Source organism: Alternaria rosae (assembly GCF_020736505.1).
Source record: "Alternaria rosae strain MPI-PUGE-AT-0040 chromosome Unknown BKA58scaffold_3, whole genome shotgun sequence".
NCBI classification, from domain to species: Eukaryota; Fungi; Ascomycota; class Dothideomycetes; order Pleosporales; family Pleosporaceae; genus Alternaria; species Alternaria rosae.
In genome coordinates, this window is record NW_025763572.1 from 45,523 (window position 1) to 70,368 (window position 24,846).

At 52.6% G+C, this 24,846-nt stretch overlaps 12 protein-coding genes across 12 annotated transcripts; 4 read left to right on the forward strand and 8 right to left on the reverse strand.

The window, feature by feature from the left end:
* Positions 1 to 17: 17 nt before the first annotated feature.
* On the reverse strand, positions 18 to 2,842 carry BKA58DRAFT_427756 (uncharacterized protein). The gene is made up of 3 exons (XM_046172990.1): positions 2,454 to 2,842; positions 463 to 2,405; positions 18 to 399 (listed from the first exon to the last, which is right to left on the reverse strand). Exons 2-3 carry the CDS (start codon positions 2,396 to 2,398, stop codon positions 167 to 169), a joined length of 2,169 nt encoding a protein of 722 aa, XP_046027009.1. The 5' UTR covers positions 2,399 to 2,405; positions 2,454 to 2,842; the 3' UTR covers positions 18 to 166.
* A 519-nt stretch (positions 2,843 to 3,361) lies between these two features.
* BKA58DRAFT_114649 (glycoside hydrolase) lies at positions 3,362 to 4,522 on the forward strand. The gene has a single exon (XM_046163997.1). The coding sequence runs from the start codon at positions 3,665 to 3,667 to the stop codon at positions 4,460 to 4,462; it is 798 nt and encodes a 265-aa protein (XP_046027010.1). The 5' UTR covers positions 3,362 to 3,664; the 3' UTR covers positions 4,463 to 4,522.
* Positions 4,523 to 4,829: 307 nt separating this feature from the next.
* BKA58DRAFT_310774 (uncharacterized protein) lies at positions 4,830 to 6,283 on the reverse strand (the record flags this gene model as incomplete). The annotated part of the gene is given in 3 exon segments (XM_046167304.1): positions 4,830 to 5,251; positions 5,270 to 6,115; positions 6,178 to 6,283. The coding sequence occupies 3 exon segments, from the start codon at positions 6,281 to 6,283 to the stop codon at positions 4,830 to 4,832; spliced, it is 1,374 nt and encodes a 457-aa protein (XP_046027011.1).
* Positions 6,284 to 7,134: 851 nt separating this feature from the next.
* BKA58DRAFT_114656 (uncharacterized protein) lies at positions 7,135 to 8,975 on the reverse strand. The gene is made up of 2 exons (XM_046163998.1): positions 8,661 to 8,975; positions 7,135 to 8,609 (listed from the first exon to the last, which is right to left on the reverse strand). The coding sequence occupies exons 1-2, from the start codon at positions 8,761 to 8,763 to the stop codon at positions 7,345 to 7,347; spliced, it is 1,368 nt and encodes a 455-aa protein (XP_046027012.1). The 5' UTR covers positions 8,764 to 8,975; the 3' UTR covers positions 7,135 to 7,344.
* A 1,464-nt stretch (positions 8,976 to 10,439) lies between these two features.
* Positions 10,440 to 11,920, forward strand: BKA58DRAFT_114671 (Phox homologous domain-containing protein). Its single transcript, XM_046163999.1, has 2 exons — positions 10,440 to 11,822; positions 11,894 to 11,920. Exon 1 carries the CDS (start codon positions 10,526 to 10,528, stop codon positions 11,702 to 11,704), a length of 1,179 nt encoding a protein of 392 aa, XP_046027013.1. The 5' UTR covers positions 10,440 to 10,525; the 3' UTR covers positions 11,705 to 11,822; positions 11,894 to 11,920.
* Positions 11,588 to 13,355, reverse strand: BKA58DRAFT_453822 (uncharacterized protein; the record flags this gene model as incomplete). Its single annotated transcript, XM_046174489.1, has 2 exons — positions 11,588 to 13,124; positions 13,272 to 13,355. The coding sequence occupies 2 exons, from the start codon at positions 13,353 to 13,355 to the stop codon at positions 12,066 to 12,068; spliced, it is 1,143 nt and encodes a 380-aa protein (XP_046027014.1). The 3' UTR covers positions 11,588 to 12,065.
* Positions 13,356 to 13,678: 323 nt separating this feature from the next.
* On the reverse strand, positions 13,679 to 15,846 carry BKA58DRAFT_379109 (Alpha/Beta hydrolase protein). Its single transcript, XM_046169783.1, has 4 exons — positions 14,643 to 15,846; positions 14,510 to 14,597; positions 14,388 to 14,459; positions 13,679 to 14,337 (listed from the first exon to the last, which is right to left on the reverse strand). Exons 1-4 carry the CDS (start codon positions 15,509 to 15,511, stop codon positions 14,023 to 14,025), a joined length of 1,344 nt encoding a protein of 447 aa, XP_046027015.1. The 5' UTR covers positions 15,512 to 15,846; the 3' UTR covers positions 13,679 to 14,022.
* Positions 15,847 to 16,676: 830 nt separating this feature from the next.
* Positions 16,677 to 17,684, forward strand: BKA58DRAFT_409598 (uncharacterized protein; the record flags this gene model as incomplete). The annotated part of the gene is made up of 1 exon (XM_046172156.1): positions 16,677 to 17,684. One exon carries the CDS (start codon positions 16,677 to 16,679, stop codon positions 17,682 to 17,684), a length of 1,008 nt encoding a protein of 335 aa, XP_046027016.1.
* A 689-nt stretch (positions 17,685 to 18,373) lies between these two features.
* On the forward strand, positions 18,374 to 19,065 carry BKA58DRAFT_418671 (uncharacterized protein; the record flags this gene model as incomplete). The annotated part of the gene is made up of 2 exons (XM_046172676.1): positions 18,374 to 18,607; positions 18,663 to 19,065. The coding sequence occupies 2 exons, from the start codon at positions 18,374 to 18,376 to the stop codon at positions 18,906 to 18,908; spliced, it is 480 nt and encodes a 159-aa protein (XP_046027017.1). The 3' UTR covers positions 18,909 to 19,065.
* A 975-nt stretch (positions 19,066 to 20,040) lies between these two features.
* On the reverse strand, positions 20,041 to 21,561 carry BKA58DRAFT_114780 (calponin homology domain-containing protein). The gene is made up of 5 exons (XM_046164001.1): positions 21,197 to 21,561; positions 21,039 to 21,110; positions 20,928 to 20,962; positions 20,796 to 20,873; positions 20,041 to 20,751 (listed from the first exon to the last, which is right to left on the reverse strand). The coding sequence occupies exons 1-5, from the start codon at positions 21,208 to 21,210 to the stop codon at positions 20,210 to 20,212; spliced, it is 741 nt and encodes a 246-aa protein (XP_046027018.1). The 5' UTR covers positions 21,211 to 21,561; the 3' UTR covers positions 20,041 to 20,209.
* Positions 21,562 to 21,574: 13 nt separating this feature from the next.
* On the reverse strand, positions 21,575 to 22,450 carry BKA58DRAFT_409600 (SGNH hydrolase-type esterase domain-containing protein; the record flags this gene model as incomplete). The annotated part of the gene is made up of 2 exons (XM_046172157.1): positions 21,575 to 21,871; positions 22,007 to 22,450. The coding sequence occupies 2 exons, from the start codon at positions 22,448 to 22,450 to the stop codon at positions 21,575 to 21,577; spliced, it is 741 nt and encodes a 246-aa protein (XP_046027019.1).
* Positions 22,451 to 24,078: 1,628 nt separating this feature from the next.
* BKA58DRAFT_399298 (uncharacterized protein) lies at positions 24,079 to 24,735 on the reverse strand (the record flags this gene model as incomplete). Its single annotated transcript, XM_046171536.1, has 1 exon — positions 24,079 to 24,735. One exon carries the CDS (start codon positions 24,733 to 24,735, stop codon positions 24,079 to 24,081), a length of 657 nt encoding a protein of 218 aa, XP_046027020.1.
* Positions 24,736 to 24,846: the final 111 nt, after the last annotated feature.

The window sequence follows — 24,846 nt, forward strand, 5'->3', positions numbered from 1 at the left end:
GAGACTTGTTTGTAGTTGGAATCAGTATCCTTCTTTATTCTTTAGTCGAAGTCACTACGTCTCGTGCCTACTACGTAGGCATGTCTAATAGGCTAGCTTCTAGCGCATTACTTGCCTATTTTCATTAGTTTACTCTCTGCCCATGTTCATCGCCCCTTAATGATCTCTACGCGCTTCCAAAACTCTCCCTCTTGACTGCGAGGAAAGTCAAACTCCAAAGCTGTCGGATATTGCTCTCAGTCGAAGTCAATGAGCCCAGCTGCTCGACCTGATAGCCATTGTCATACTTCCAACTCCATACCTCATGGCTCAGCTGGCCCCGATTCGCATCGATGGTGTCCCATAGGCTGTTGTATGCAGACAGAACCTTGCCATGGATTGCGGAGTTCGCACAAAAGTCTACGGTACCATGTTAGCCATTGCAAGATGGAGAGACGAGGGAATAGATGAGGATTAATTTACCAGGAACATCATCCTTGTCGCATCGACCAAGTTGTCGCGCGAGTCCGGCACCCATCATAGCAAGCTGCCAGCTCCAGACTACGGTACCGTGATAGTCAGTCTTCGAAAAGCCTGCTTCGAAACCTGCATCTCCGGCGTACGCTGGGTTCGCAACGAACAATCCAACGTTGGTCGATAACCCAACAGGAAATGGTTGAAGGATGTGGTCAGCAGTCTGACTGATGAATGCGGTCAGCTGGGTCTGATTCGTGGTATCGAGGAAGAAGTGACGGAAGCAGTCATCGGTGTTCATGACTGGTACGACGGGTGTATCGAGAGTGCCGTCTAGAGCGAGGCCGTAGTACGTGACGTCGCTGGTAATCTGATCGACGTTGGTTGGAACATCGAGTTTGGCGTTGGAGGTATAATCTTGAACGAGGGGCTTGGCGTCATTCTGTGGAACAGTGACTTGGAAGAAGCGTAGCGTCTCATCCTCCCAGATAAGGGCATACTCATCAGCCTTCTCAGCCCAATCCGGGTGGTCTGAGAAGAAGCCAGCCTGGCTCAGAGCAGCGATAGCTCTTAATCCCGCCGGAACAAGCGCCGTATTGACATCATACGGGATGCGACCTCCTCCAAGACCATTGCCGGAGTCGCGCCACTCACCAACCGATTGACCCTCGTTCAGCTGGATGAGATTCTCCTTCACTTGGCTCGTCGCAAACGGCGCAGCGATCCGCATTATCTTTTCGGCAGTGATCTGAGCTAGTTCAGAGTAGGCAAGGCCGTCATTTTCAGCCAGAAACGTTGCAGTCTTGCCGAAGAAAGCATCAGAACGTTCCTTGCCAGCGTCTGTATCCACAAAGTAGCTCTTCATAGCGATAGGAAGCATGAAATCCGTATCGATCATCTTGTAATCGCAACCAGGTGCGGTAGAGTCGATCCCTTTCTGTTTGTTCAGCCACGTTGCATAGTCGCCGAGAACCTCTTCATGGCACACAGTACCATCAGTGCGATTGATACGCTCTATTACAGCCCCGATGACTGCCTCAATGGCGGCTTCGCTGAGCACAGATTGCATCAGAAGCAGTGAGAGCATACTGTCGCGGCCGAAGTAGGTGAGGAAGCGCCAAGTGCCAGCCAGTAGCTTATTCGAATACGAGAGAAAAGACAGGGAGGTGGTCTGATCAGGATTGTCTGCAATCAGGCCAGAAGACGCATCGTTGAGAACTTCCTCGGGGCTGAGCTGCTCCAACTGCGGGTAGTTGTAGGAAGCTTCGAAGCGGTAGCTGCCTGCACCAAATGTCAAAGTCCAGGCTGCTTCGCGATTGAGTGTAATGGCGCGAGCTCCATCTAACGGTGAGAATGTCAATGTCGTAGTCGTTACACCGTCAAACCAGGTGCGATTGATTGAAGCGCTTCCGTCGTCGTTGATCGCAAAGCCGAAACTATTCTGGAAGTCTTGACTAACGCCTCCTCCTTCGGTGAAGTCGCGAATGCTCCGTATACTTCCTAGGATAGGTACAGTGAGCCTGGCAGCGACGTCGAAGTTGATTGACCCTGAAATGCCAACACGATCCGTTGCGTTCAGTGGCTCGACCGATTGTCCGTTCTCCGACGCCAGCAGGCTTATGTTCAGACTACCCTGCCCGCTTTCGGGTGCGAAGCGCGCCATAGCACCACTGTTACCAGCAGGCCATGCGACAAGAAGGCGAGGTTTGACCACATTAGGATCGCTGTTTGGCTGGGGACTGGTGACTATGACGTGTACGCTGGTGTGACAATCAGAGTAGAAGTGATTGTTGTGCGGTCCATCCTGGAGGTAGAGCCTCGAAGCCGCTTCGGCGCAAGGCGACGATGAATCGACAGCTGGTGGGAGCGTATAAGTCGATCCTTGGGGACGCGCCAGTACGGTAGCTACCAAAGCTGCTGACCCCAGTACCGTGAGAACGACCATGATAGTCCTGAACTCGTTAGCTGGTGGAGAAGGCATTCGTAGTGGGTTCCAATACCCACTAGATATATGGGCAGGTTTTCCAATGTCCCTAGGCTATGTTGAGTGCCGTTACATGCGGCAAACGTGACAGGAGTGATTCCCAGTTCCAGTCGCAGTGATGGAAGAACCAGGATGGCGTATTCTATCAATTGACCTACCCCGGCCCGTGCATACAAATAACAGCTGTTGGTCATCCAATATTACTTCTTCCCTGGTCTTTGGTTGCCTTATATACGCCCCGTTCCTGCGGCCCCATATCGCCTTCTTTGCGACCAGCGCGCGAGATGCAGTCATACGACTTAAGTTCTACGTCATCGCCCGAGCGATCAATAGTTCGGCCCTACAATCGCCTCGACTGCTCTGTCTGTAGAATTGCAGGATCACGATGGCTGCTCTGATGTCTCGTTTGTGGGGTAGAAGAGGGTTGGTTCGCTGGCCCGTGTCCAAGTGATCTCGGCTGCCGAGCGCTTGCCCGGATCAGGTCGCGATCGACTTCAGGGTCCACGATCCCCGCCTCTTTCGTCATGACCAATAGACCTGCATCCCGCATCTTCGACATCTGCGATGCGGGTAAAGAAGCAACGGCTCTGCATGGACAGGGAGTATACGACGAATCACGTCCCCGAGGTATTCATGCGGGAGCCAGCAGGGCATTCACGGTAACCACCATGAGCAGCACGGCATTGCTGGTAAGCTTCCAATCGAGCCTGCCAGCTGCCACCAACGAGTTGATCTTGTCCAGCCGCACCTTGTCGGACCGCAATTGCCTTGTCATAGAATCATCTCACGTCAAAAAACGGCGAATAGAAAACAGGTGACAACGCTTTTGCGCCCGGACGTTGGCTCCCGAGGTCGTGACGTGACGCGGGCACTTGGGTACGAGAACCGAGACAGTTAACGCAGTCACTAGCGGGTAGCTCACTATGAAATAGTCTGCCATATTCGGGTGTCGTATCACCTGCGACGCACTCTTGGTAGAGGCGCTCGGTCTAGAGTACATCTATCCAAGGTACGGGAAGGCGTCAACCAATCACGGATCTATCCCGATATGAGATGCAACATGGCGAAATCTGGGGTAATCACGGGGTTTGTATGGCTAAAGAGGCATCACGAAGAACTTTATGAAACCCAATGTCCTGGTTGAATGTCACGGAAAGATGCTTATATCCTGCTCGATGCGCTGCACTCCACCTTTGGTACGGTCGTTGCGACTCCATCTAAGCAGGTATGCGGTTCTCCGTCATCGTTATACTGCCCCTTCTTATCACCGCTGTCCAAGCACACGGTCGCATAACACAAGTAACAACCCCAAATGGCACCATATACGAAGGCTGGGATCCCGCCTCGTCAACCAATTCAACACCACCCCACCCACTCGCCGCATGGTCCGCATCAAACCTCGGCAACATATACATCCCGCCCTCGCAGTTCAACACTTCAAACATCGCCTGTCACTACAACGCGCTAGCAGGCGCTCTTCACATCAACACCACTGCCGGTGACGAGCTAAAGCTTCACTGGAACGAATGGCCAGTATCGCACGTCGGCCCCGTTATCACATATTTAGCAGAGTGCGAGGGCAGCTGTGCCAACACAAAGAGACAGGATTTGCAGTGGGTCAAGATCGACGAACTGGGATGGCTGAATAGTACGGGTTGGGATACATTGGATCTCGGTGGGACATGGGCCGCGGATGTGCTCATCGCGAACGAATATTCTTGGATGTTTAAGATACCGGAAAGACTCATAGAAGGATACTATGTGCTGCGACATGAGATTATCGCGCTGCATGTCGCGGAGAACCTGGATGGCGCTCAGGCATATCCACAGTGTGTGAATCTACGCGTTGCGAGAGGGACGGATGAGGAGGGGAAGAAGCTGGCTGGTGGTATTTTGGGCAAAGACTTGTACGGTATGACAGATGAAGGTATACATGTGAACGTGCATCGGAAGATCGATGGTTATAAGATCCCAGGGCCGAAGCTATGGGAACATGCAACGCCTATGCGGCAGCCTAATCAATGATACCGCATTTAGTTCATACTGAGAGCTCACCCAAACGAGTGTTTGGTTCATCCGAAAGATCAGATGATAAACTCCCGATGTCTCATACTAGCAACATCCTCAGCTGGTTGCTTGATCGATCACATTAGAGACCTTAGACGTTGTGGGGGGTCTATTGTCTCGTCAAGGTCTCTAGGCGGCTCGAATTCTCCCTTCCGACTACGAACGGATTCAATAGTGGACGGCTCTTCTGCGCATTAACTAAAAGCAGAAGTTCGCATAGCTTTTCAATTCTACATCATTACTTTCTAGTGACATCTATGAGACCCTACAGTCTACGTTACCACCGTATCAAAAGTTAGGCACAATCACGATGCAATATAGACTCCTAAATGTCCAACATCTCCACCTCGTCATCCCCGTCCATCTCCACTTCCCCGTCCTCCCCCGTCACCTCAACAAGAAAGTCCTCGTCCCTAGCGACGGAAGGCACCTCGCAAGTCTCAAGGGCTTTCCTCAAGACCCTGCCTGCCCTCGTATCCTCCGAGTACGTCTTCTTCACGCTCTTGACCCATGCCGTACTTGCTACCAAATGCGGATTAGCGCCAGCTTCAAGTAAAACCAGACAAGCGATGCTTCGGCCGTAGCGCATTGCCGCTTGGAGAGGTCGCTCGATACCGGCTAGGTACACAGGGCCGTTTGGGTCTGCGCCTAGCTTGAGTAGCTCTTTGATGAAACTGCCAGCCTGTGGTGTTGCGCATGCGTTGACGGCGGTGAGCAGGGGGTACGTGGAGCCGTGAATGTGATTGACTGATAGATTGGTCTAACCAACTTGAGGACCGAAGAGCAAATGGGGGAGATCTGGCTTCGAAAGACGGCACGCTGTTTCGAAGGCGGTGTAGATGGTTGATGGACCAGATTGTGAAGGGATGGTAAGAAAGAGCTTGAGTGTTTCTTCGTCGCTGATGTCGATCGCCTTATCCAGCCAGGCTGTCGTGCAGCCTTCGGTTGCTGAGCCGAACGCGGTGATGTACTTGGCCAGGAGGTATTCGATCGTAGAGTGGTCTTCCAGTTCGATAGCAGTGCAGATGGCTTGTCGGAAGGATAGATGCTCCTTGTAAGAGTATCCGGCGATGTCTCGGCTCTGGTTGGTAATTGCTTGTTGAGTCAATGCCTTGATGACGGCATCTTGGCCCGCATACACTGCGACGTCAAGTGGGTAACCAAAGGCCGGTGACTGCGACCACAGCTGATGTTTCTTGGCGCCGGCGAAATGTTTCAGCGCGTCGAGCTTTCCGGTCGCGGCGGCTGCAGCAACCAGATTGGCGGTATCAGTGGCCAGAATTCTATTTGGTATGTAGTGTCCCAACTTGTTGATGTCAGTGGTAACGCATCTGAACGCGTCGCTGTGGTTGTGAATGAACAGGTCACACAGCGCCTTCCTAAGTGCAGTCTCTTCCGTGTCGTTGGCGGTCCATTGACTCATAGCTCGCACAACATCGCGGATGAAGTCCGGCACATGGCTGCGTACAAAACCGTTCAGCGTCGAGCTTCGCACGAAGAGGAAGTCGGCGAGACAGTTCTTGAGAATCTTACGGCCGCCGGGCGTCTTGCTGTAGGCGTAAAGGGAGGGGTTGGCGAGGACCTCGTACGTTACGTATTGGCAGAACTTCGCTGTTGTCGCAGTATGTTAGTATTGGATATCACATGTGATGAGTTATTGCACGGGTACTTACTATTGGTTCCTCGAGCCGTCCACGCCTCTGGTATACCGTGCTTCTTTACCAGTGCGCCCAAGATACGCTGGAAGATCTCTATCGGTAGATCGAGTAACAGAAGCATAGCTTTTAGCGTTTCCTGCGGTTAGGGTATCGATGTCGAGGTAGCGGTAATGTGTGTCAAGTCCGGATAATGAGATCGATATTGCTTGGTGGCCTGCGAGTGTTGGCCTGCGCGTGTTGGATGGGAGATCCTGAAAGTGAAGTTACACTAGATTGCGCAATGGAGGATGATCGCGCATTTGTTGCCTCCCGGACGGGCTGGTGAGATGACAGAGGATTCGCGAACGCCCAGCACAGTGACTGTTGACTTCTAATACTCACTCCAACTTCGTATTTCTCATTCGTAGAAGCTTTGATATATCTTCAATTGAACCGTACCGTACGTATCCTGCCATTACTACCGCCTGTTTAACATGCAGAGCGTGTTCTGACATACCAGAAGATGAATGAGACGGAAGGCCCTCGAGGACTTTTCTAGCCCGTTTTGGCCCCTAGGAAACCTCTTCCCATACTTGACACGCCCTGAGAACTCACGGTTGATCGCAGTAAGATGAGATAAGGCGAAGGTGACTGATGACAAGGAATACAGAATGTAGAATCAGGTATAGACTGAGGGATTAGATGAAAGAACGAACTGCAATGGGCGCGCACAAGGAGGTTTTGGGACTGAAGTGTGCAATTTGATGGATTGGTAATAGCCATCCGATCTAAGACTTGAGCTTGGAGAAAACAATTCTACAATGAACAAAGACCCTACTTAGCCCCATACTCCATTCCTCTTATGCGTAGACGAAAATCTTCGACATCCTTGCTGTGTAAAAGCCCGAGTATCCTGAGTCGTGGTCCATGAAGACCCGGGATCTCGCCTACATGAAGCCCACGCTCTTTTCTCAATCGTTTTTCTCAATCGTTTTTCGAGGGATGTGGACGGTGACCTGATGGAGGAGGGCTTTCCAACCACAGGAGTGAAGGTGCGAGCTGAAGTTTGTTGTCGTGGGGGTCTGTCCGTGCACCGGGCGATCACGGACGTAGAGTCGACGTTGAGCCAACACGCTATTCTCTGCGACAAGAGGCTAGGGCGTAGCAATCAGCCCCCCCTCAACTCACCACGGTCGATCGTAGCTATTCGAGCTCCTCAACGAAGCCACGGCCGCGGCGAACTAGGTCATTCCAGTAACCGAAAGTGTCGCCTATTCCAGACTGGATCAAATCGAAGAAGGGGCGACGACGAGGCTGCATCTTGGAACCCACGTCGTACCACTGCGGCCAAATCGATTGGGTGTCAGCGCCCCATACCAGCAGTAGACGAAAGACTTCGAGGTGGTCGTCGACCAGAGCGAGTCGGAGAGGCCGGGCGCGAGGCTTGGCGGTGGGCAGCCCATCAGGATGTGCGCCAAGTAAGAGAAGCTCCTCCACAGGACCGACCTTTCCTGCCGCCACCGCAGTTTGAAGAGCATTCTCCAGGCTAGGCAAGACCATTTGCTCGAAATAGCCTTGGTTGGGATCGAGGATACCGCTCGTGATGAACATTCGAACCATGGACCTGTCGCCGCTCCTGCAAGCCATCTTGAATGTGATGATATGGGATCGGATGTTAGGGTCGCGACGAATGGTGAACGCCAGCGCCTTGTAGATACGATTGTCCGGAAGCTTGACCGCCAGTGCAAGCCATCTATTATAGACGTCGTTTTGGATCACAGGGAAGAAACGGTGGTAGACCTCCAGTAGGAGCCGCGCCATGTCGCTATGCCCTCCGGCCAGTGATGCGTCAATGGCGTCCATGATGGCAAGGTCGTATTCATCGTTGGGAACCGTGCGGTAGTTGGACATGACCCAAGTTAAGAAACGCAGGACGAGCCTCATGTGATTGCCGCCTGCGGCTGTAGCGATCGCGTAGCCGAACGCGTAAGACCTGCGAAAGAGACTGGCGGTACCGAATTGAGTTACAAGCTTCTCGAAGCCCGCGGTGTCACCAGCTGCCGCCGTGGTAGCGAATAACTCTACCGCGAGATTTGCTCCATTGATGGTGAACCTCGGAAGGACGTTGACGAATTTCTGGCTTGTCGACGCAGTTATGGCCAGAGTAAAGGCAGAATCGCACTGAACTGCCAGGGTCTTACCCAGCATGAGCGCAAATTTGAGTTCTTGACCTTGCTGCATCACTCCATGCTGGCGCAGGAGGACTAGACGGTCCGCGATGAGACGGGGAAGGTAGGGCAAGCGCCCGCAAGGCTTACCCCTGAACGCCCGAACACCGAGATAACCGAGATGGGTTCCAAGGAAGTCCTTGTTCATGAGGAAGTGGCGGGCGCTGTTCTCTCCTCGACGAAGGAAGTCACCGGTTGGCTTCTTGGCGATCTCGTCAGTGATGGGGTCCTTGAAAGCTCCTAAGTGGGCAAAGTCAGTTGATGCGAACTCTTACATGTAGAGAGACTTACGGCAGATGAGGCGGTATTTGGGCAGGCTCAGCGGGGTTTCGTCTTCGGTAAGGAGGCGGATGACGTTATCAAACAACTCCCGGGGGAGGGCAGTGAGCGCCATGATTTGCGTCGCCGTTGTCGATGTCGTTATGGAATGCCGTCTACTTTTGATGAGAAGAGAAAAAGAGGAAGTCGCGTGCGTCCAGTGGCCTCAGTCCGAAAAGTAGTGGGGTACCCTCTCGCTTCAGGGAAAGCGTCCGACCGCAACGCGTCCAAGCATTCACTGATGCCTCCTCTATCTACGAGACACTCGATCGACAGCAATAGCTCGGACCACTTTATAACACATTACTGGTAGAATTACGAGTCTGAGGGGCGTCGTCTATAATTTCAGGTCATATACGGGAAGGCTAGCCTCTACTGGCAGGACAGGACGCCCGTGATGCGTCACGCTAATCGTCCGCGATGGAGTGTATTGCGACGACATATTCCCTGGAAGCTCTTTTTGGAGGAACAGAAAATCGTTTCGAGCCGATAGGTATGGATCATGAAGCCCAAAGAGGAGAAAGGAGATTTGAAGGAATCACGAGTATGCAGTAACCTGTGACGACGGTGCGCTGTGGAGTGCTCTTGTGTTGACGATTCTTCTCTTCTTTCGAGAGATCCTGATTAGATACGTACACATAGATTTCGGAAGTCGTGAGTCGCTCGTCTGCGTCGTGACACCGCAGTACCATGGACGAAAAGGACTGTGAAGAGAAGGCACCACAAAAGTGATGCGGTCAAACGTTGTTTAGAGACTCTCTATGGAAGGAAGTCATGTCCAGCCGTAAGTATGGGTGGTAGAGCCGGAAGAGAAGAGAAGGGATGAGACGACGGGTATGCGCTGTTTAATGACAACGTTGCGCCCTAGCGAGACGGCGCCAAAAAAGAGACGGTGGAAGAGAAAGGTAGCATTTCCGTATCGAACGCGCTAGGCGATTGGGATAATCGAAATGCGAGACAACACAGCTGATATACTGAGTCGCGGATGCTGGAGCACAGGCGCACGACTTGGGCATGACGGCAACAAGCGAATGTTTAATTGAACGACCGCGGATGGGCTGCAGATACTTTAATGCCGCGACGACAGATTAGCTTGAATCTAAGACAATCCGTGACTCCTGTATATAGCACTTCACCATCTCATGTAAGAGCCTAACACGGTCCCGCAAAGCCGAGCATGCACGCTGACTGGATTGCGCGGGCGTGGCCCTGCGTAACGGCATGGCTGGCATCGAGACGTATCGCGAGTTATTACTCTGGTGCTAGGTCATTGTGGCTATCTGGTATCGATCGGAATGTTGGTGCTGGCAATCATCGTGTTGAATCGAATGCGATCCCGCGAACGTGAGCATGCTGGCCGAATGGGTCGAGTAGGCATTGATATCGCGATTCGTAATGGCATGAAAGATATAGAAACAAAATACGAATAGCTGCTTCGATAGTGGGTCAGTGTAGTCGTCTGATGTTGGATGGGATGGGGGATGAAGGATGGCAATAGAAGACATGGTGTTGAGCAAACCTCAAGACGTCAGGCTCTAGTGACGCACGTGGCGCTAGCGTGCCGCGGCCGCAGCAACGACGTCAACCAAGGCATGGACCCTGGATCTTGCTGCAGCAGAGCTCTTTTGTTTTTGCATTCAACGCGTCTCGCTTCCATACTCAATAAACTCAAAGACATCACGCGCATACCCACAGCTTGGACCCGCATAACAACGCTATTGTTGCGAATCAAGTGCACGCGACCGCGCCAGGCATCGGCCTAACACAAGACGGCCGCCTGCCGCCGCATCACCAACACCACCTCTCCTCTGGAATCCTCTACCATACATATCGCAATCATGGCGCCTCTCAAGATCTCCATACCAACAACACAAGAGCAAACACCCGAGAATGGCAAAGCCTACACATCCTACACCATCAAAATCGAGCACCCCTTCCCACGCGCCGCAACCAGCATACAAAAGCGTTACTCCGACTTCTCCGCCCTCGACTCCTCCCTCCGCTCAGAAGTCGGCTCTGCACCGCCCGTAGCCCTCCCACCAAAGTCCTGGCTCGGCGGCTTCCTAGGCATAGGCTCCACCACCTCGTCTCCCGAAGCCATCGAGAAGCGACGAGCTGGGTTAGAAGCCTACCTCCGCGCGATAGAAAGCGCCGAAGACGGGCGCTGGCGCGTCTCCAAAGCCTACAAACAGTTTCTAGAACTAGGAGAGAAGGATGGTGCGAACGGGAAGAAAGCGGCTGGTTTTCCAGGTAGCCAATTCGGCAAGGATAGAGTGAGGGATAGTTCCGACTGGCTGGACAAGCACTCGGAGCTCAAATCCAACCTGCAAGACGCACGGAGGTGGTTGACGAAACGCGAACAGGCCACCGCCGCAACGGCCCAGCACGAAGCCGCAGCCAACGCAAAGAAAAGCCTCGTCAGAGCCGGCATCCTCATCTCGGCGCTCGACGAAGGGCTGAGTCGTCTCGGTGGCTCAAACATCAAAACCTCAGACGACTGGTCCGCCGAGAAACTAGGCGACGGCGAGATCAGGAGAAGGAAAGACATGATCAGCGGTCTCCGCAAGGAACGCGACGGTCTCGACTCCGTACTCAATAGCATGGCCGTCAAAGCCGCCATCTCCGGTTCTGGCACCTCGTCCACACCATCCACCTCCAGCGCCGCCCAGGTAACCGAAAGCCAAAAAGCCGGACTCTTCTCCTCCAAGAACTCCTCATCCTCCAAACACCCCTCCTCCTCCCGTCGCGTCCTCGGTGGCCCGCCCGCCCAAGAAACCGATAAAACCCGCGAGTTGGACAATGAAGGCGTGCTGCAACTTCAACAGCAGATTATACAGGAGCAAGACGAGGACCTGGTTGATTTGACAACCGTGGTAAGAAGGATGAAGGAGATGGGGGTCCAGATTAATACGGAGATTGTGGAGCAGAATGCTTTATTAGGCTTGTTTGAGGAGGATGTGGAAAGGGTGGATGGCAAGATTAGGATTGCGAAGAAGAGGGTTGATAAGATTAGATGAGGTAGGTGGGGAGGGGTGGGGAGGTGGACTCTGGGTCTGGGTTGTAATATAGGGAATTGGAGTATGGGTCGGTATTGGTGTCTGGGAGTCTTTCGTGGTACTGGGATGGATAATTTGAGTACGATACCCTTTTTTTGAGTGGGGAAGTAAGTGTGCATGTGAGATACGGTCGTTGATTGCGTGTCTCAGTCTACGTATCTGATCATGAGTAAAACACCCAACTGTCTTCCGCCCATTCCAAGTCAAATGATTGCAAGCCGTCATACTATGTCCACAAACGAAAGCCTCCAAAGCCCAACGATCAATGCGTAACCCAGCTCATGAAAGACTATCCCACTATGCTCGAACTTTCCCACATCCCTTAATTCGCATCCGCATCAGCATCTTCATCCGGATCGAAACCAAACACGTCTCCAGGATTCCGTGCGGCCCTGCGTCTCGCTTCGTTCTCAGTCCTTCTCCGCTGAGCATTGCTGGTTGCGTTCGCAGGGCTAGATGACTGTACAGCCGTAACGGCGAAAGGATCATCGTCTGGGTTCAACCCATATATATTTCCGGGAATCCATACTGCGGTCCTCTGTCTAGCTTCTTCCGCGGCCCTTTCACGCCTCCGTTGTGCATTGAAGCCGCTGCTTACGTTTGTGCTGAATGGCGGTCCAGTCAAATCAGAGGGCCGGATAGTGTTTGGAAATTCAGAACTAGGTGGCCAGACAGGGCTGGAATATCCCATCGGGATATCGGCATTCCTCGCAGCTTGTACGGCAGGATCGTCTCGGCGCGCAGCTGCTGCTGCTGCCAGCATCTCAGCTCGTTGACGGGCAGACCGTAGAATTGTATCTCTATTGGCGTCATACATCTGTCCTAGCCTGTTCCACCCAGCCATATGTGTCTGGGTCGCTGTGTCGCGCATTACGCCTGGCCGTGCGTCTCGGTAGTTGTTGACATAGGCATTCCCGTCTGGATACTGTCCACGGGGATTTCCATATGTGTTGGCTCCATCGTACGCGGGGTCGAATGCAGTGGTGGGAGGGGGTTGGTTGGGGAAGAAGTTGGGTGCCGGTCGATGTGCGAGGGTTGGAGCTGAATGCCGACGATTGTGAGTTGAACATCCGACTGAGGCTGATCGTTCAGGACGGTGGTCTCGACGTCTGTCTTGGTCTGATGGCGTTTGGGGAATTTCTCCGTTGGGACGCTCGAAACGGGAACCCATCCACCCGCTGATGTCACCGGTCGCCATGTTGAAACCTGGTGGTAGAATACCGTGGCGTTCATACTGGGCGTAATTGTACATGCTGAACGGCGGTGCAGTGAAAGGTCCTGGGTAGGCGATCCCGCCTGTGGTAGGCGGCGGTGAAGTTGGTGTGCGATTGAGCTGGGCTGCCGTACGTCGTGCCTGAGCATATGCCTGCTCTTGTGCAGACTACATAGCAAGATCGGCCAGTGCAGCACGATCAGCTGGGTGTATGTATTCGAAAGGCAAGAGCATCTTCGTATCCCCGACGGCAGCGAGATTAGACGTATCTAGCCTGGGGGTTCTGGGATCTTCGTGCAGGTGTCGTCCAAATACAATGCCTTCAGCTGCAGCTAGCAGTCTCAGAACCTCTTGCTCATGAGTTTCTAGTAGGTCGTCGCCGGGGTATCGGGCAGCCATAACGATAGTGAAGAGATATTTTAATGATATGGTCTGAATAGTGTGAAGTGCGACGTGTGTTGAGTTGTAAGATGTGGTTGTCGGTAGGTAGACATTGTTATGCAGACGTAAGCGCTGACCTGAGCCCTTCCAACCGGAGGCAGTAGCTTCGGGGCGTCTGCTAGTGAGAGAAGTTGCTGTCTAAAAGATGGCAAGTGGACGTGGACTGGCCACACCTGCAAGTGCGAGTCGAATGTACCTGGAAACGACGTTGTCAAGGCTGATGCTTCCTCATGTTGGGAAGAAACTGCACAGTTCTGCAGGAAGCTTTAGGGTAGAATAAGCGATGTGGAAGGCTCAGCATTGATGTAGGCTTCAAAGTGTACAGCCTTTTCCTTGAGTGAGGTGAAAGATTGAGATGCGTCGCGGAGGAAAACACGCCACTCAATGGAAAAACTAGACAGCTATTTCTGCGAAATACAATTACTGAGCAAAACTTTAGAAGGTTACATTGCCATAGACAATATACAAACTTAGGTTTTCGGGGCAATGTAGACTTCGGGGCACCTGTTCGGATTCTCCCTCGGATGGGGTGAAAAGTCAATTGAACCATCAAGAGAAGTAGATATATTCGTGCATAAACAAGGTATTATCGCTACATGCCGGGAGATGGCTGGACAATGTATGTCTAGTCCGTACCATCACCCAACCGCATGGTACTCAAGTTATGCGATCGAATCTTCAGTATATGATCGATCGCCTCGATAAGATGCGGCACGAACTTTGCCGGGTTTTCAGTCGCTGGGAAGTGACCGAGGTCCGGCATCGCCTTGTGCATCGCTCCGGGTATCTTGTCTGCCGTCTTCTGTCCCATCTCTGGGGTGTTGGACCAATCGTACTCGCCGGTCAACATGTATACCGGACAGTTCTGGGTATCGATCGAGGCTACGCGTGAACGTCCGTCCCAGCCTCCGAAGTAGAAGTCGAGGTCGCCGTGGAATATCTGTGTACGTGTCAGACGAGAATGATACACGATTCTAGGGTTCTCCGTACTCCGTAGGCTTGCGCGCTGTATGTGTGCCATATGAGTTGCTTGTTCACATGGGGCGTGGTTGGAGACATCATCTGCTGCATGTTAGTGACAATCCACTTGCTATTAATACCCGTCCACATACGCCATAGATCCATTCCGGGTTGAAGAGCGACTGATTTATGACTGGAGAGCGATCATGCCATTGTCGCTCCATGTTGAGGTACTCAGAACTACGATCGTTAGCATAGCTACCTTCATCTCACAGTCTCACGTACCCTTGTAGCGGAATGACTCCTGCAGCGCCAACCTCCCTGTGGCGGATCGCAACTGCCAGACAAACTTGACCAGCCATGCTGGCGCCGCAAATAATCGGTCTTCGCAAGCCTAGGGCCTTCACGAAAGCCGTGATGATGCCCACATAGCTGTCTTCTGTGTTCGTGTGCGCGCCCGGGGAGTAGTTCTTCGAAGGGAAGCTGCGTCCATGCCCTGGCAAGTCGAATGCGTACATGATGCACTTCTTGCGCATCTTCGCGTCATTCATGACACCGTGGTATTGCCGGCTATCACTACCAGCGGTATGTAGGAAGACAATGGGCTGCTTTCCTTCACCAGAGTACTCGTAGAAGGTTTTGCACCTACCCCATACGGGAGCTTCGAGGTACAGGTACTTGCCAGTAAGGAAGTCGCGCTCGGGTTCGGTTTGCTCCTCCTCCTTCATCGGTCCACAATGCGCGTCGTGTGTGAGTTCGAGGACGCGCCTCCAGACATGCGTCCATTGCGCAAAGGCTGTCTGGTCGCCCAAGACTTCAATGCCTTTCTGTTTGATGTTCATGCCGAACATTCCCCAGTAGCTCTGGTACGGCATGGCCGGGACTGCTTTGAAGTGCTGCTCCCATTGCTCGGGCAGAGCACAGAGCGTGAACAAGGCATCTTTCGAAGAGCCGGTGCTGGCTTTTGCGCTGCCGTTGGTGACTGTGACAAGGAGAGTGTTGTCAGAACCGCTTGATTTGATGCCGAACGTCACATCCTTGTCAATGGCATCCGAAGTCGTAAAGGCTTTGAGCTGTGCATCGGATTGGAGAAGCTTAGAGAGCTTGTCCAAGCTTCCTTTAAGAGCCGCGGTAAGATCCGACCAGTCAGACATGGTGCTTTGGGGCGTTCAGTGGCTCGTTACAACGCGACGAATGAGAGAATTCAATAGAAGGAGGGAATTGGATCAAGAGAGGCAGAGGAGAGCAGAAACAGAGCGCAAGCATGCCGACGGCGCGCTCTACACATATAGCAACGCATAACCCCGGTATCGCCCAGAGCTAGCTATGGAGCTATGGTGCCAGGAGGGGTAGAAGTAATGCGGGGTGCGGCACACGTGGGCGCATGTCTCGACTGTCGCTCGTCATATTTCCGGTGAGCCTGGTGAGCTCGTTGGTGGCCCAGACCAGATTTGGGCGGCTAGCTGATGATGCATGCTATGAGGAGACGCGGGGAGTGTTGATCCAGCAAGCCGAACGCGCGCGAGACACGTTAATGCCACTAGCGCGGGCGCCAAGCCGCTGGCAGGGAAGGCGATCGTTCCCCACAACGCTCCGAACCCACATTCGAGCAAGCCTCAGCTGTTACGAACCACATGTAAAGCCGCGGCCGTCAACTCATGCCTCATCGCCTTGATCAGTCCTGCCCTGACGATAGCCGTCGCAATCTCGAAATGATCAGCTGAAGATCATCGGCAAAGCTCCTCTGGTCCGATTGCGGAGTGTTGGCTTACGGTATTTCAACGTCAGCCGAGGATCTGCCATCTCAACAACGTCCGTGATTCGCACGTCTTCACGTGTCTCAGCAGACATTTGAAGTGTTGCTTTCTATGAGACATGATGATTGACCTCAGCGCGCATCGAGACTGCACAGTGGATAGCGGCAAATTCATATTGGCTCACTCAATGCGATACTTGAGCCATCCACTGGACTGGCCGCCCACACAATTACACGAACTACGCCCTCAACGGCTGTTGTCCCACAGCATGGAAGCTCTTGATTGCGACATTTCGGGCAGCACAGTTCCACTTTACTCAAGACATAGCCTCGTGTGCCATCAGCAAACCACCATGTATCACCTATGACTTGCGGATTTCAGCATGACACCCTGAGCGTGACTTGCGCTATTTACTTATATAGACATTTAATCCTCATAATGTTTCACGAACCATCCAGCAAACTACAAGGCGTCAATCATACCGGAGTTTGACTTCCAACCAGTACGAGATCCCACACGACAAGAACACCTCGGTACCATGCAAGCTTCAGCCACCCCACTCATGTACGCCATCCAAGATGTGCCTGGAAAGGGTAAAGGCCTCATTGCGACTAGGTACATCCCTAAAGGTACAAGAATCATATCCGAGACACCAGTAATGACGGTAGGAGATCCGGTTACAACACGTCTAGAAGAGCAAGTCGCGTCTTTGACCAAAGATCAGAAACGCGAGTTCCTTTCCATGAGCAATATCCATCCTTTCAACGACTACTCAGCGCAATGGACAGGTATTCTATACACAAACGCTCTACCCGTCGGGTCAAAGTTAGAACTCAGTGGTATCTTCTTCACAGCATGCCGCATCAACCACGCGTGCGATTACAATGCTGCTCATTTCTGGCACGATGATCGTAAGCAGCTGACAGTACATGCTCTACAAGATATCTCCAGGGGAGAAGAGATCACTATGTCTTACCTGGAGTGCAACTGGGACCGGAATACGCGACAAGCGGAGCTTCAGAAGAGGTTTCATTTCACTTGCCTATGCCACCTCTGCTCGTTACCACTTCAGCGGTCGAACGAGAGCGACTTGAGACTAAATCGTATCAACGAAATCGACAGCATCATCTCAGACGAAGCTGGTCTCGGGCTGCGAGGCATGAATGAATCACCTAAGCAAATGCTCCACCTCGTCGAGGAAATGATCCAGTTGTGGAAGCAACACAGCCACAGTCCGAATCCACTCGGTCTGGCTCATGCATACCAGCTCGCTTTCCAGATTACGAAGGCGAATGGTGATTTAGCGCGGGCCCGCGTATTTGCAGATAGACTTGTGCCTCTGCGTACGACTTTCATGGGTAAGGAAAGTCGACTCGTGACGCGACACTCGCGGTTACGTCATGATCCTACGACTTATGCTTATAGTGGTGTATCGATGCAGGGGGTCTCAAACTACAATGAAGCTCCGCAAACGCCTTGGGGCGAGGATCTTGAGGCGTGGCTTTGGATGAGGGACGTTGAGATGGATGTAGGGGCGAATGTGCAGAACTGGCTCGATAATCTTTCGTGATGGAACATATGGAAGTTCGACTACACTTGTATACGTCTCACCCTCCTCATTAGACACATTCGCTAACAACATCCCCTACTCACTACCTCATTCACCAACCCCCAAGCCTCAAATACAACTGTAACAACATAGATATGTTTGCTGCTCGAATGACATGGACATCTTCACACATGATCGATGGTCGACAAGGAAGAAAGCGAGACTTACCTGTAGAGGTAAAGGCGAAAACGGAAAGCAACAGGCATCATCTGGAAGATTTTGACAGATTAGGATGCCTTGACATATTCTCCCAGCACACCGCATATGTAGGAGGCCGACATCATCGGCACTGGGGACTATCATGCCGTTCCCTCAGCTTCTTCGATCCGGTCAATTATTCGAAGGTCTTAGCAAAAGATCATTTGGCATGCATCGCTCGATGTAGTTTCCAGAAGCATGCAACTCTGCAGATTACCATCTCTTCCCGAGGAACACCCACGGATATCTACCCCTGCCATCCGGAAGGAAGGAAGACGGGATAGCGCATCCACAGTACCAAATTGTCCTCAATGAGCGCATCTTCATCTCTGCCACAAATCCATCCGATCTCCAGAACGCATAAAACCCACGAAGAAGCGCCACATCCCAGCTCTCACCAAACCGCAACCATCCCACTTTCACACAGACCCAACAACAATTGTTCATCAATCATGCGTTTCTACACTCCACTCCTCGTTCTCTTCGCTTCCCTTACGACCGCCCAGATGGGCCCCGACGATACTATCTGCGAATTTCTCTATGGCACCGACTACACCGACGCCTGCTGCCACACCGTCATCAGTCGAGGCGTAAACGCGCCCTGTACCGACATCGAGTATGTGAGCAACTTGACTGAGTGCTCTACGTATCATTATCCTACTGGGTGGGCTGTTTGTATTGAGAAGGTAAGATCTATGTTCGTAAACATCCCATTTAGAAAGATACTCTGGTAATCATTAGTGGCCTGATTTTCCCACATGGATTCATATGCCTGTCAATTGGCGTAGCATTAGGGTCGTTGAGCTAATGCTTAAGCAGGATCCCGCTCATCCCGCCTCAGGCCCTCTCTTCGGCCACGGACCCAGTGGAATCGTGTCTGAATACATGACGCTTGAGGATCTAGAGCAGGTATACTGGGATTACTTTAGTTCCAATGCTATGGGTGAGACTATGGCTGCTGCCGTCGCTGCGAAGAAGAACGCTTGAGCGGGACGTATGCCGCACCGTACTTGGCTGTATGATGGATGATTGAGAAGAAATGACGGCTGGATGGCACGTTGCATGGCTCTGTCACTCGTTTGGAGTACATGTGAACGGGTAGAGGTAACAGTCAGCAGGAAGAATGGGGTAACGTTGGATTGGGATTTTGTACCTGTTGGTATCAGATGCGGAAGGATGTGTTGTTTACTTCGAATGTAAATACCAACTATCAACCCCATCTTCTCAATCTGCCATCCATCCACCCCCTTCCTTGAATCCCCACCAAACCATCCAAAAATGTCCAGCCCTTCCTTCATCACAGCCATAACCATCCTCCTCCTCCCCCTCTTCACCCCCCTCAACGCTCATCCCTCTCCACCCCTAAGCGTATGCCAAACCTACTTTGACCCCTCCTACACCGACGCATGCTGCCCCGAACTCCTCTCTCACGGACCACCATGTGCTGCGCCTATCCCCGTCGCAAACCTAACAGACTGTACTGTGGATCGTTATCCCAGAGGCTGGGCATGTTGTCTCGAAGGGGTACGTAACGTTGCATCCGTCTTGTAGAGGGTGCGAGAAGTTAATCGATGTATGCATACATAGTCCCCTGTGGATCCGGGGAACCCGTATTGGGAGTGTGGATGGAGTATCGCGCCGGAGAGTATGGGAGAGGGTGCGATGGGCGATATGATGATCGTGGTGAGTACGATGGGTGTGAAGACCGGGGGCACGAAGAAACGCACAGGGATGAAGCGGTGGTTCACCGGTTTCGGCTTGTGATGTCAGTGACGGGACGTTTGACGGAAGTAACGTCGTACCCATCTCCATCGGAGCACGATCAGCACGCTTCACATTAGCAGACACTCCAAACATCGAACACAACTCATAAACATCGTGTATTGAACAATAGGAAGCTAAACTCCCTAGAAAGATGGTATCCTCGCTTCCAAATGCAATCATGACCATACCCACCTTTAGAACACTTCACTCTCCTCCGAACACTCAGCAGACGACTGCGCAGCAACAACTCGAGTAGAAGGCTCCGAAGAAAACGCGAAAGAGCCTGGAGGTTTGACGGTAGGCCCCACGCATAAGAAATGCTTCACAGGTTTTACGGATACGAGAGCTTTGGAACACCCAGGAGTTTCAGCGCGCTCTGTAGAGTCGTCGAGCCCCGCAGGTTGAATAGTTCTTGCACGTCTGACCTGGGCCGCTTCCAATAGCGCATATGCAGCGAATATAATGTTGTCAAGCTCCACGTCCGAACTGGCTGTCGGAGTATTAGACAGAATACTGACGCTCGGCTAGAACGTCTCCTCCTCCACACCCTCACCCTCAGCCTCTGGTGGGATTTCGAAGCCCTCCTCGGTAGAGTAGAGAATGTTTTGGATCTGCTTGAGCAGACCCTCGTCCTTCTCGAGCTCAGGATCGGCCTCCATCGCTTGCTGGATCAGCAGCTCGATGTCGCGCAGCTTGCTGAAGTAAAAGTCCCTCTCGCGCTCGAGGCCCGTGACAGTCTCCTTGAGAGCACTGTTCTCCTCGCGCAGAGCAGCGCTGGCGGCTCCTCCCCCAGAGGCAAGCGGTGTGCGTGTCCTAGGCGCAGCCGTGTTGCTAGCAGCTGGTGCTCTCCGGGCAGTCGATGCGGCGGCGCGGGGTGCAGGTGTGGCTCCGGTGGCAACACCGCCCTGGCCCTTGCGGCGGGCGACGGGGTCGTACTCGTGACCGGGGAAATGCTGGTCCCAGTACTGCTTGACGAATTGGAGGAATTCGAGGTTGTCCTGCATCTTGCACTTTACGAGCGACTCGACGCGGATGGGCTTGTCGACATGGTGCTTGGCGAACGTGTCTGGATTGTTAGCGGAGAAATGGACGGTGGGAGGGGAGACGTACTCTGTAATACCTTGAAATTCTGCAGGTATGCGTACTCAGTGTTCGCATTGAACTTGACTCGCGACATGGGCACATCGTCTGTACGCTGTTAGTCTTAATCTCATCCGCGCCTAGGTGAGGTGAAGGACTTACAGAATATGCTGTCGAAGACTTGGCACAGCGCTGCTCTGTCCGCCGTGTCAGTACACATCCTCACTCCCCGAGGCCAGGGGTGCCCCTCTATCCTCGGCGCGCGTAACGTACCCGGTACCGCATTGTTCGACTTTGGTGATGTTGAGCTGGAGGAGGTTGTTCAACCAGGCGACGAGTTCTTGTCTGTTCACGTGTCCATGTCAGCGTGTGGTCGTGGTGAAGGTGTCTGCGCAGATGGCCGCAGCCTAACCCCTCGGGCTGGTGCCTACCTTGATTCTCCCATTGCGGCTATCTGTGTGCTGGCGTCGAAGGGTTTGTTTTGGGCGATCAGCGATGAGATAAAAGCATGCAACCCGAAGTGTCCGTGGTGAAGGGGTGGCGTTGCAGGCGGTGGGCGTGAGTGCTGTTATTTGTTGATGCGCCTTCGAGTCGGGGAGTTGACAATTTGGGCGCCGCTGCCCCACGCTGGAGATTTTAGCGTCAAGTCATGGCGCTAGCGTCACGTGCAATCGTCTCGTCTGGTCGCGATTGACCTAAGAAGCATCCAGAACTAAACTTCATCATACATTCCTAAGTTGGTAGTATTCATAGTATCGCCCTTGACCATATAGATCTCACATCTTGCCGTTCTCTGACAGCATCGACATCTACCCAACAAACTCCCTCTCAATCATACCAACTCCTGTACCCCTATCCGCCCTCACCGCCTCAAAAGCCCTGACGACCGCTGGAAACCACACATTCGCCATCTTGACATCCCCACTATCATTTGGATGTATTCCATCCCTCAGATCCGCCGTCCCACTGAACCCCGTATATTGGTCCACAACCCAGATGGGGCTTTCCGTCGTATTGAGACCCTGAGCCCATGGAACGATTGCGCGATTCAAGTCTTGGATCTTGGTATTGTAGCTACCGAAGCCCATGGGGATAATTTGCGCGACCTGGCAGTATAAATAAGTAAGTGAGTGAGTGAGTGAGTAGGTATGCGATTGGTATACGACGTAACAACACGGCACTCATACAACAGCGCCACCTTACGCAGGTGCCTAGGTTGGTATGATGAAGGACAAACTCACAACAATCTTCATCCTCGGATTCGCTCCCCTCATACTCCCCACCAACGTTCCAAACGCCTTAATGATATCCGCCACCGCCTTATTCTGCTGCACGATATCATTCGTGCCCAAATGCATCGTAATCACATCCGCGGGATTTGTCTTCAGCCACCCATCCAACTGCCCTTTATTCGCGATGTCGATAGCGAGGAAACCAGAGTGGCCTTCGTTGTCGCGGTCGTAGGTCGTGTCGCGGCAGTTGTTTTCGGTTTTGCCGCTACCGACAAAGTTTACGGTGGAGGAGTTGAAGGGGGTGGTTTGGAGACGCTGCCAGAGTTTGGAACGCCAGCAAATTATCTCGGTTATGCTGTCGCCGAAGGGCATGTAGCGGATTGCGGTATTGGTGGTTTGGGCGGAGGCCGTTGTAAGGAAGGCGGTAAAGGAGAGGAGGGTGGGGAGCAACATTGTAGTGGTTGCGATGCTGTGGAGGTACGTATTGCCTGCGCGAAGCTGTGTTTATGCTTTGTTTACATGTTGGTGTAAGAGACAAGGAGCTGAGTGTCTTATGTGGTCTTGATGCTGTCCACCTGGCGACACCTCATTTATCGCGCTGTATGCCATCGTCCACGACATATGAACACGAAGCCTGAGGTACTCTAGACGCAAATGAGGACTGCGGAGAGAAGGAGGTTCCAATGATGCAGGCGACATCTAGTTTGACTAGATGCTACTATACCGAAGGCTAAATGCAGCTGCCGGGTGATCGTTAATATATGCAGAGCATGCAAGCTCGGAGAAAAGGCAAGAATGAGGGGAACATCTAGTAGACTACCGAGTTTGTAGTAAACACATCAGGAGCACTGCGTGCAATGATATTTGGTGTTCAAATACTACATGACACCATCGAGCGGCTTTGGTTTTCGGCAGCCATCTAATAAGTTCAAAGTGAAAGTCGATAGCACGTGCGGAAGATACTCCGAAACTCAAAAGCGCTGCTCCAGAGGGAGAGGTACCCGCTAACCCTGATGGAAGCACGGACAAACTGTTCAGAACTGAAGAAGTAGGTACATGCGATGACTTGAAGAGTTGGTCAAAGCATAGCGGTCGAATTTCGACGGAAATAGAATTCCTCACCGCCTCTAACCTCCTCTTGTTTCCACGTGGTAAAGGTGGATGTTCAGAAGGAGAAGTTGGAGTACTCAGTGATTAGAATACGACCGTGGCGTAGATGAAGACACGCCGTCACGCCGAGGAATTTGCGACAACATATGAGGATGTACCTCTCTTAGTCAACCGTGACTAAAGGATTCTCTATCGTTACTGTACGCTACTCCATCACAATGGAGGAGGAGATGAGCTACTTACCGCACGCTTCCACCAATTACAGCCTCGATACGATTCGCCAACTTCCTCTTTTGGGAACACACCTCAATTTCTCCACATGCTTCACTCCAAATGCGCTCTAGACGTGAGGCGCAGCAATCTGTGAATTTGGAATCGCAGGCATCGTATGATGCTCATTGCTCGTTACCGCTACCGCCGGATGTTACTCCTTAGCGGACGGTACTACCCCAGATTTCTGCTCGGCCCTTTCCCGACCGACATACGCTGTTGGGATGTTGATTGGTTCAGTGAGTAAGAAACTTGGAAGTGGCAGTGCAAGAGGTAGCACGTGATTGCTGCGAAATTGTGTTGTGACTGGGAAAAGGGCCGTTGTCGGTGCGCAAAGAGAAAAACAACCGAATTGAAGAACACACTGATCGTGAAATGCACGCGAGAAGAGAAACGTGCACACGAGCACAAACTGCGAGAAGACGGCGAGGTTCGCGGAGGTAAGACGATTGTTGTGAAAGATTGGGGCGGTGGATGCTGACTTGGTGACACTCAGGATCGGCTCTCGTAGATACCTACAACGGACCCTTGCGATCCAGCAACCCCGCAACAAGATGTCGATAACTCATCATCGATGTATGCTGAGAGAAAGCAGCTAGCTTGGCATCGTGATGCCTAGGTGATTCCTGCCACAAGACGCCGATGGTGTTGATCTTACTTCCTGGAATCCAAGGTTTCGCGCTCGGAGCTGACGCGGTCCTTCAGGGCTGAGGCTGCCACGCTGCAAGCCACCAGCCTGCGCCTATCGAGACATGAACAGCGCCACGTGAAACCGACCGGACTTCATGCAGCTGCAGTGCGACGGCTCCCAAAACAGAAGCCAGCTCCATGCAGTGGTAATAGTCGCGTATACACCGTAATATGAGAAACCGGCCGAATCTCCGATGGGAAATCCGACTAGGCCGGTGATCGAGGGCTGACGATAACGAGCACAGCCTGGATACCATGCTCCTGTAATAATGTGCCCAGCTCGAGGATGAAGTCATGGGAGTCTGGATCTCGACGCATATTGCTGACATGTCTTGGAATTGCGGTCGCTGGAATTGGGTGTTGAGAGATCCAAGACGAGGGACGTGCGACACAAGGGGGCCCACAAGAGCGGGCACCAAGACCGCGACCGTCGAGACCGCACATGTTCCCAACCTTACGTGAACTGACATGCCCGCCGTTCCCAGCGTGCCCCCGCGCCGGAACATTACTTTTGCAAAATAGCTGGCGTTTGATTCGTCCGGATGCAACTTACTTGTTTGGCCCTGCACATAGCCACCACGACGCGTCCAGCCAAGCCGCGCCGAACTTTGAGTCCGCTGGCCCTTACTGGTACCACCCCGATGCGCCAGACCCTGCACCATGTACATGCAGGAAGAGCTCACTTGTTATCATCGCCCTCTGGCGTTCGTGACGCGTACCGCTTGCACAAGTTATGTTGTCATATCCTGAGATGCCCACGGTGTTTTGCTATGCCCAGC

Bases quoted from the DNA above. Each gene is read 5' to 3' on its own strand.
- BKA58DRAFT_114656 (XM_046163998.1), bottom strand. From the start codon at position 8,763: ATGGCGCTCACTGCCCTCCCCCGGGAGTTGTTTGATAACGTCATCCGC. The intron at 8,610-8,660 runs GTAAGTCTCTCT...TTGCCCACTTAG, and splicing joins CAAATACCGCCTCATCTGCC to GAGCTTTCAAGGACCCCATC.
- BKA58DRAFT_114649 (XM_046163997.1), top strand. From the start codon at position 3,665: ATGCGGTTCTCCGTCATCGTTATACTGCCCCTTCTTATCACCGCTGTC.
- BKA58DRAFT_427756 (XM_046172990.1), bottom strand. From the start codon at position 2,398: ATGGTCGTTCTCACGGTACTGGGGTCAGCAGCTTTGGTAGCTACCGTA. The intron at 400-462 runs GTAAATTAATCC...ATGGTACCGTAG, and splicing joins CGACAAGGATGATGTTCCTG to ACTTTTGTGCGAACTCCGCA.
- BKA58DRAFT_114671 (XM_046163999.1), top strand. From the start codon at position 10,526: ATGGCGCCTCTCAAGATCTCCATACCAACAACACAAGAGCAAACACCC.
- BKA58DRAFT_379109 (XM_046169783.1), bottom strand. From the start codon at position 15,511: ATGTCTGACTGGTCGGATCTTACCGCGGCTCTTAAAGGAAGCTTGGAC. The intron at 14,598-14,642 runs GTACGTGAGACT...TAACGATCGTAG, and splicing joins GGAGTCATTCCGCTACAAGG to TTCTGAGTACCTCAACATGG. The intron at 14,338-14,387 runs GTACGGAGAACC...ACACGTACACAG, and splicing joins ACAGCGCGCAAGCCTACGGA to ATATTCCACGGCGACCTCGA.
- BKA58DRAFT_114780 (XM_046164001.1), bottom strand. The intron at 20,963-21,038 runs GTACGTTACGCG...CACGGCGGACAG, and splicing joins GTCGAACAATGCGGTACCGG to AGCAGCGCTGTGCCAAGTCT. The intron at 20,752-20,795 runs GTACGTCTCCCC...CTAACAATCCAG, and splicing joins GAATTTCAAGGTATTACAGA to ACACGTTCGCCAAGCACCAT.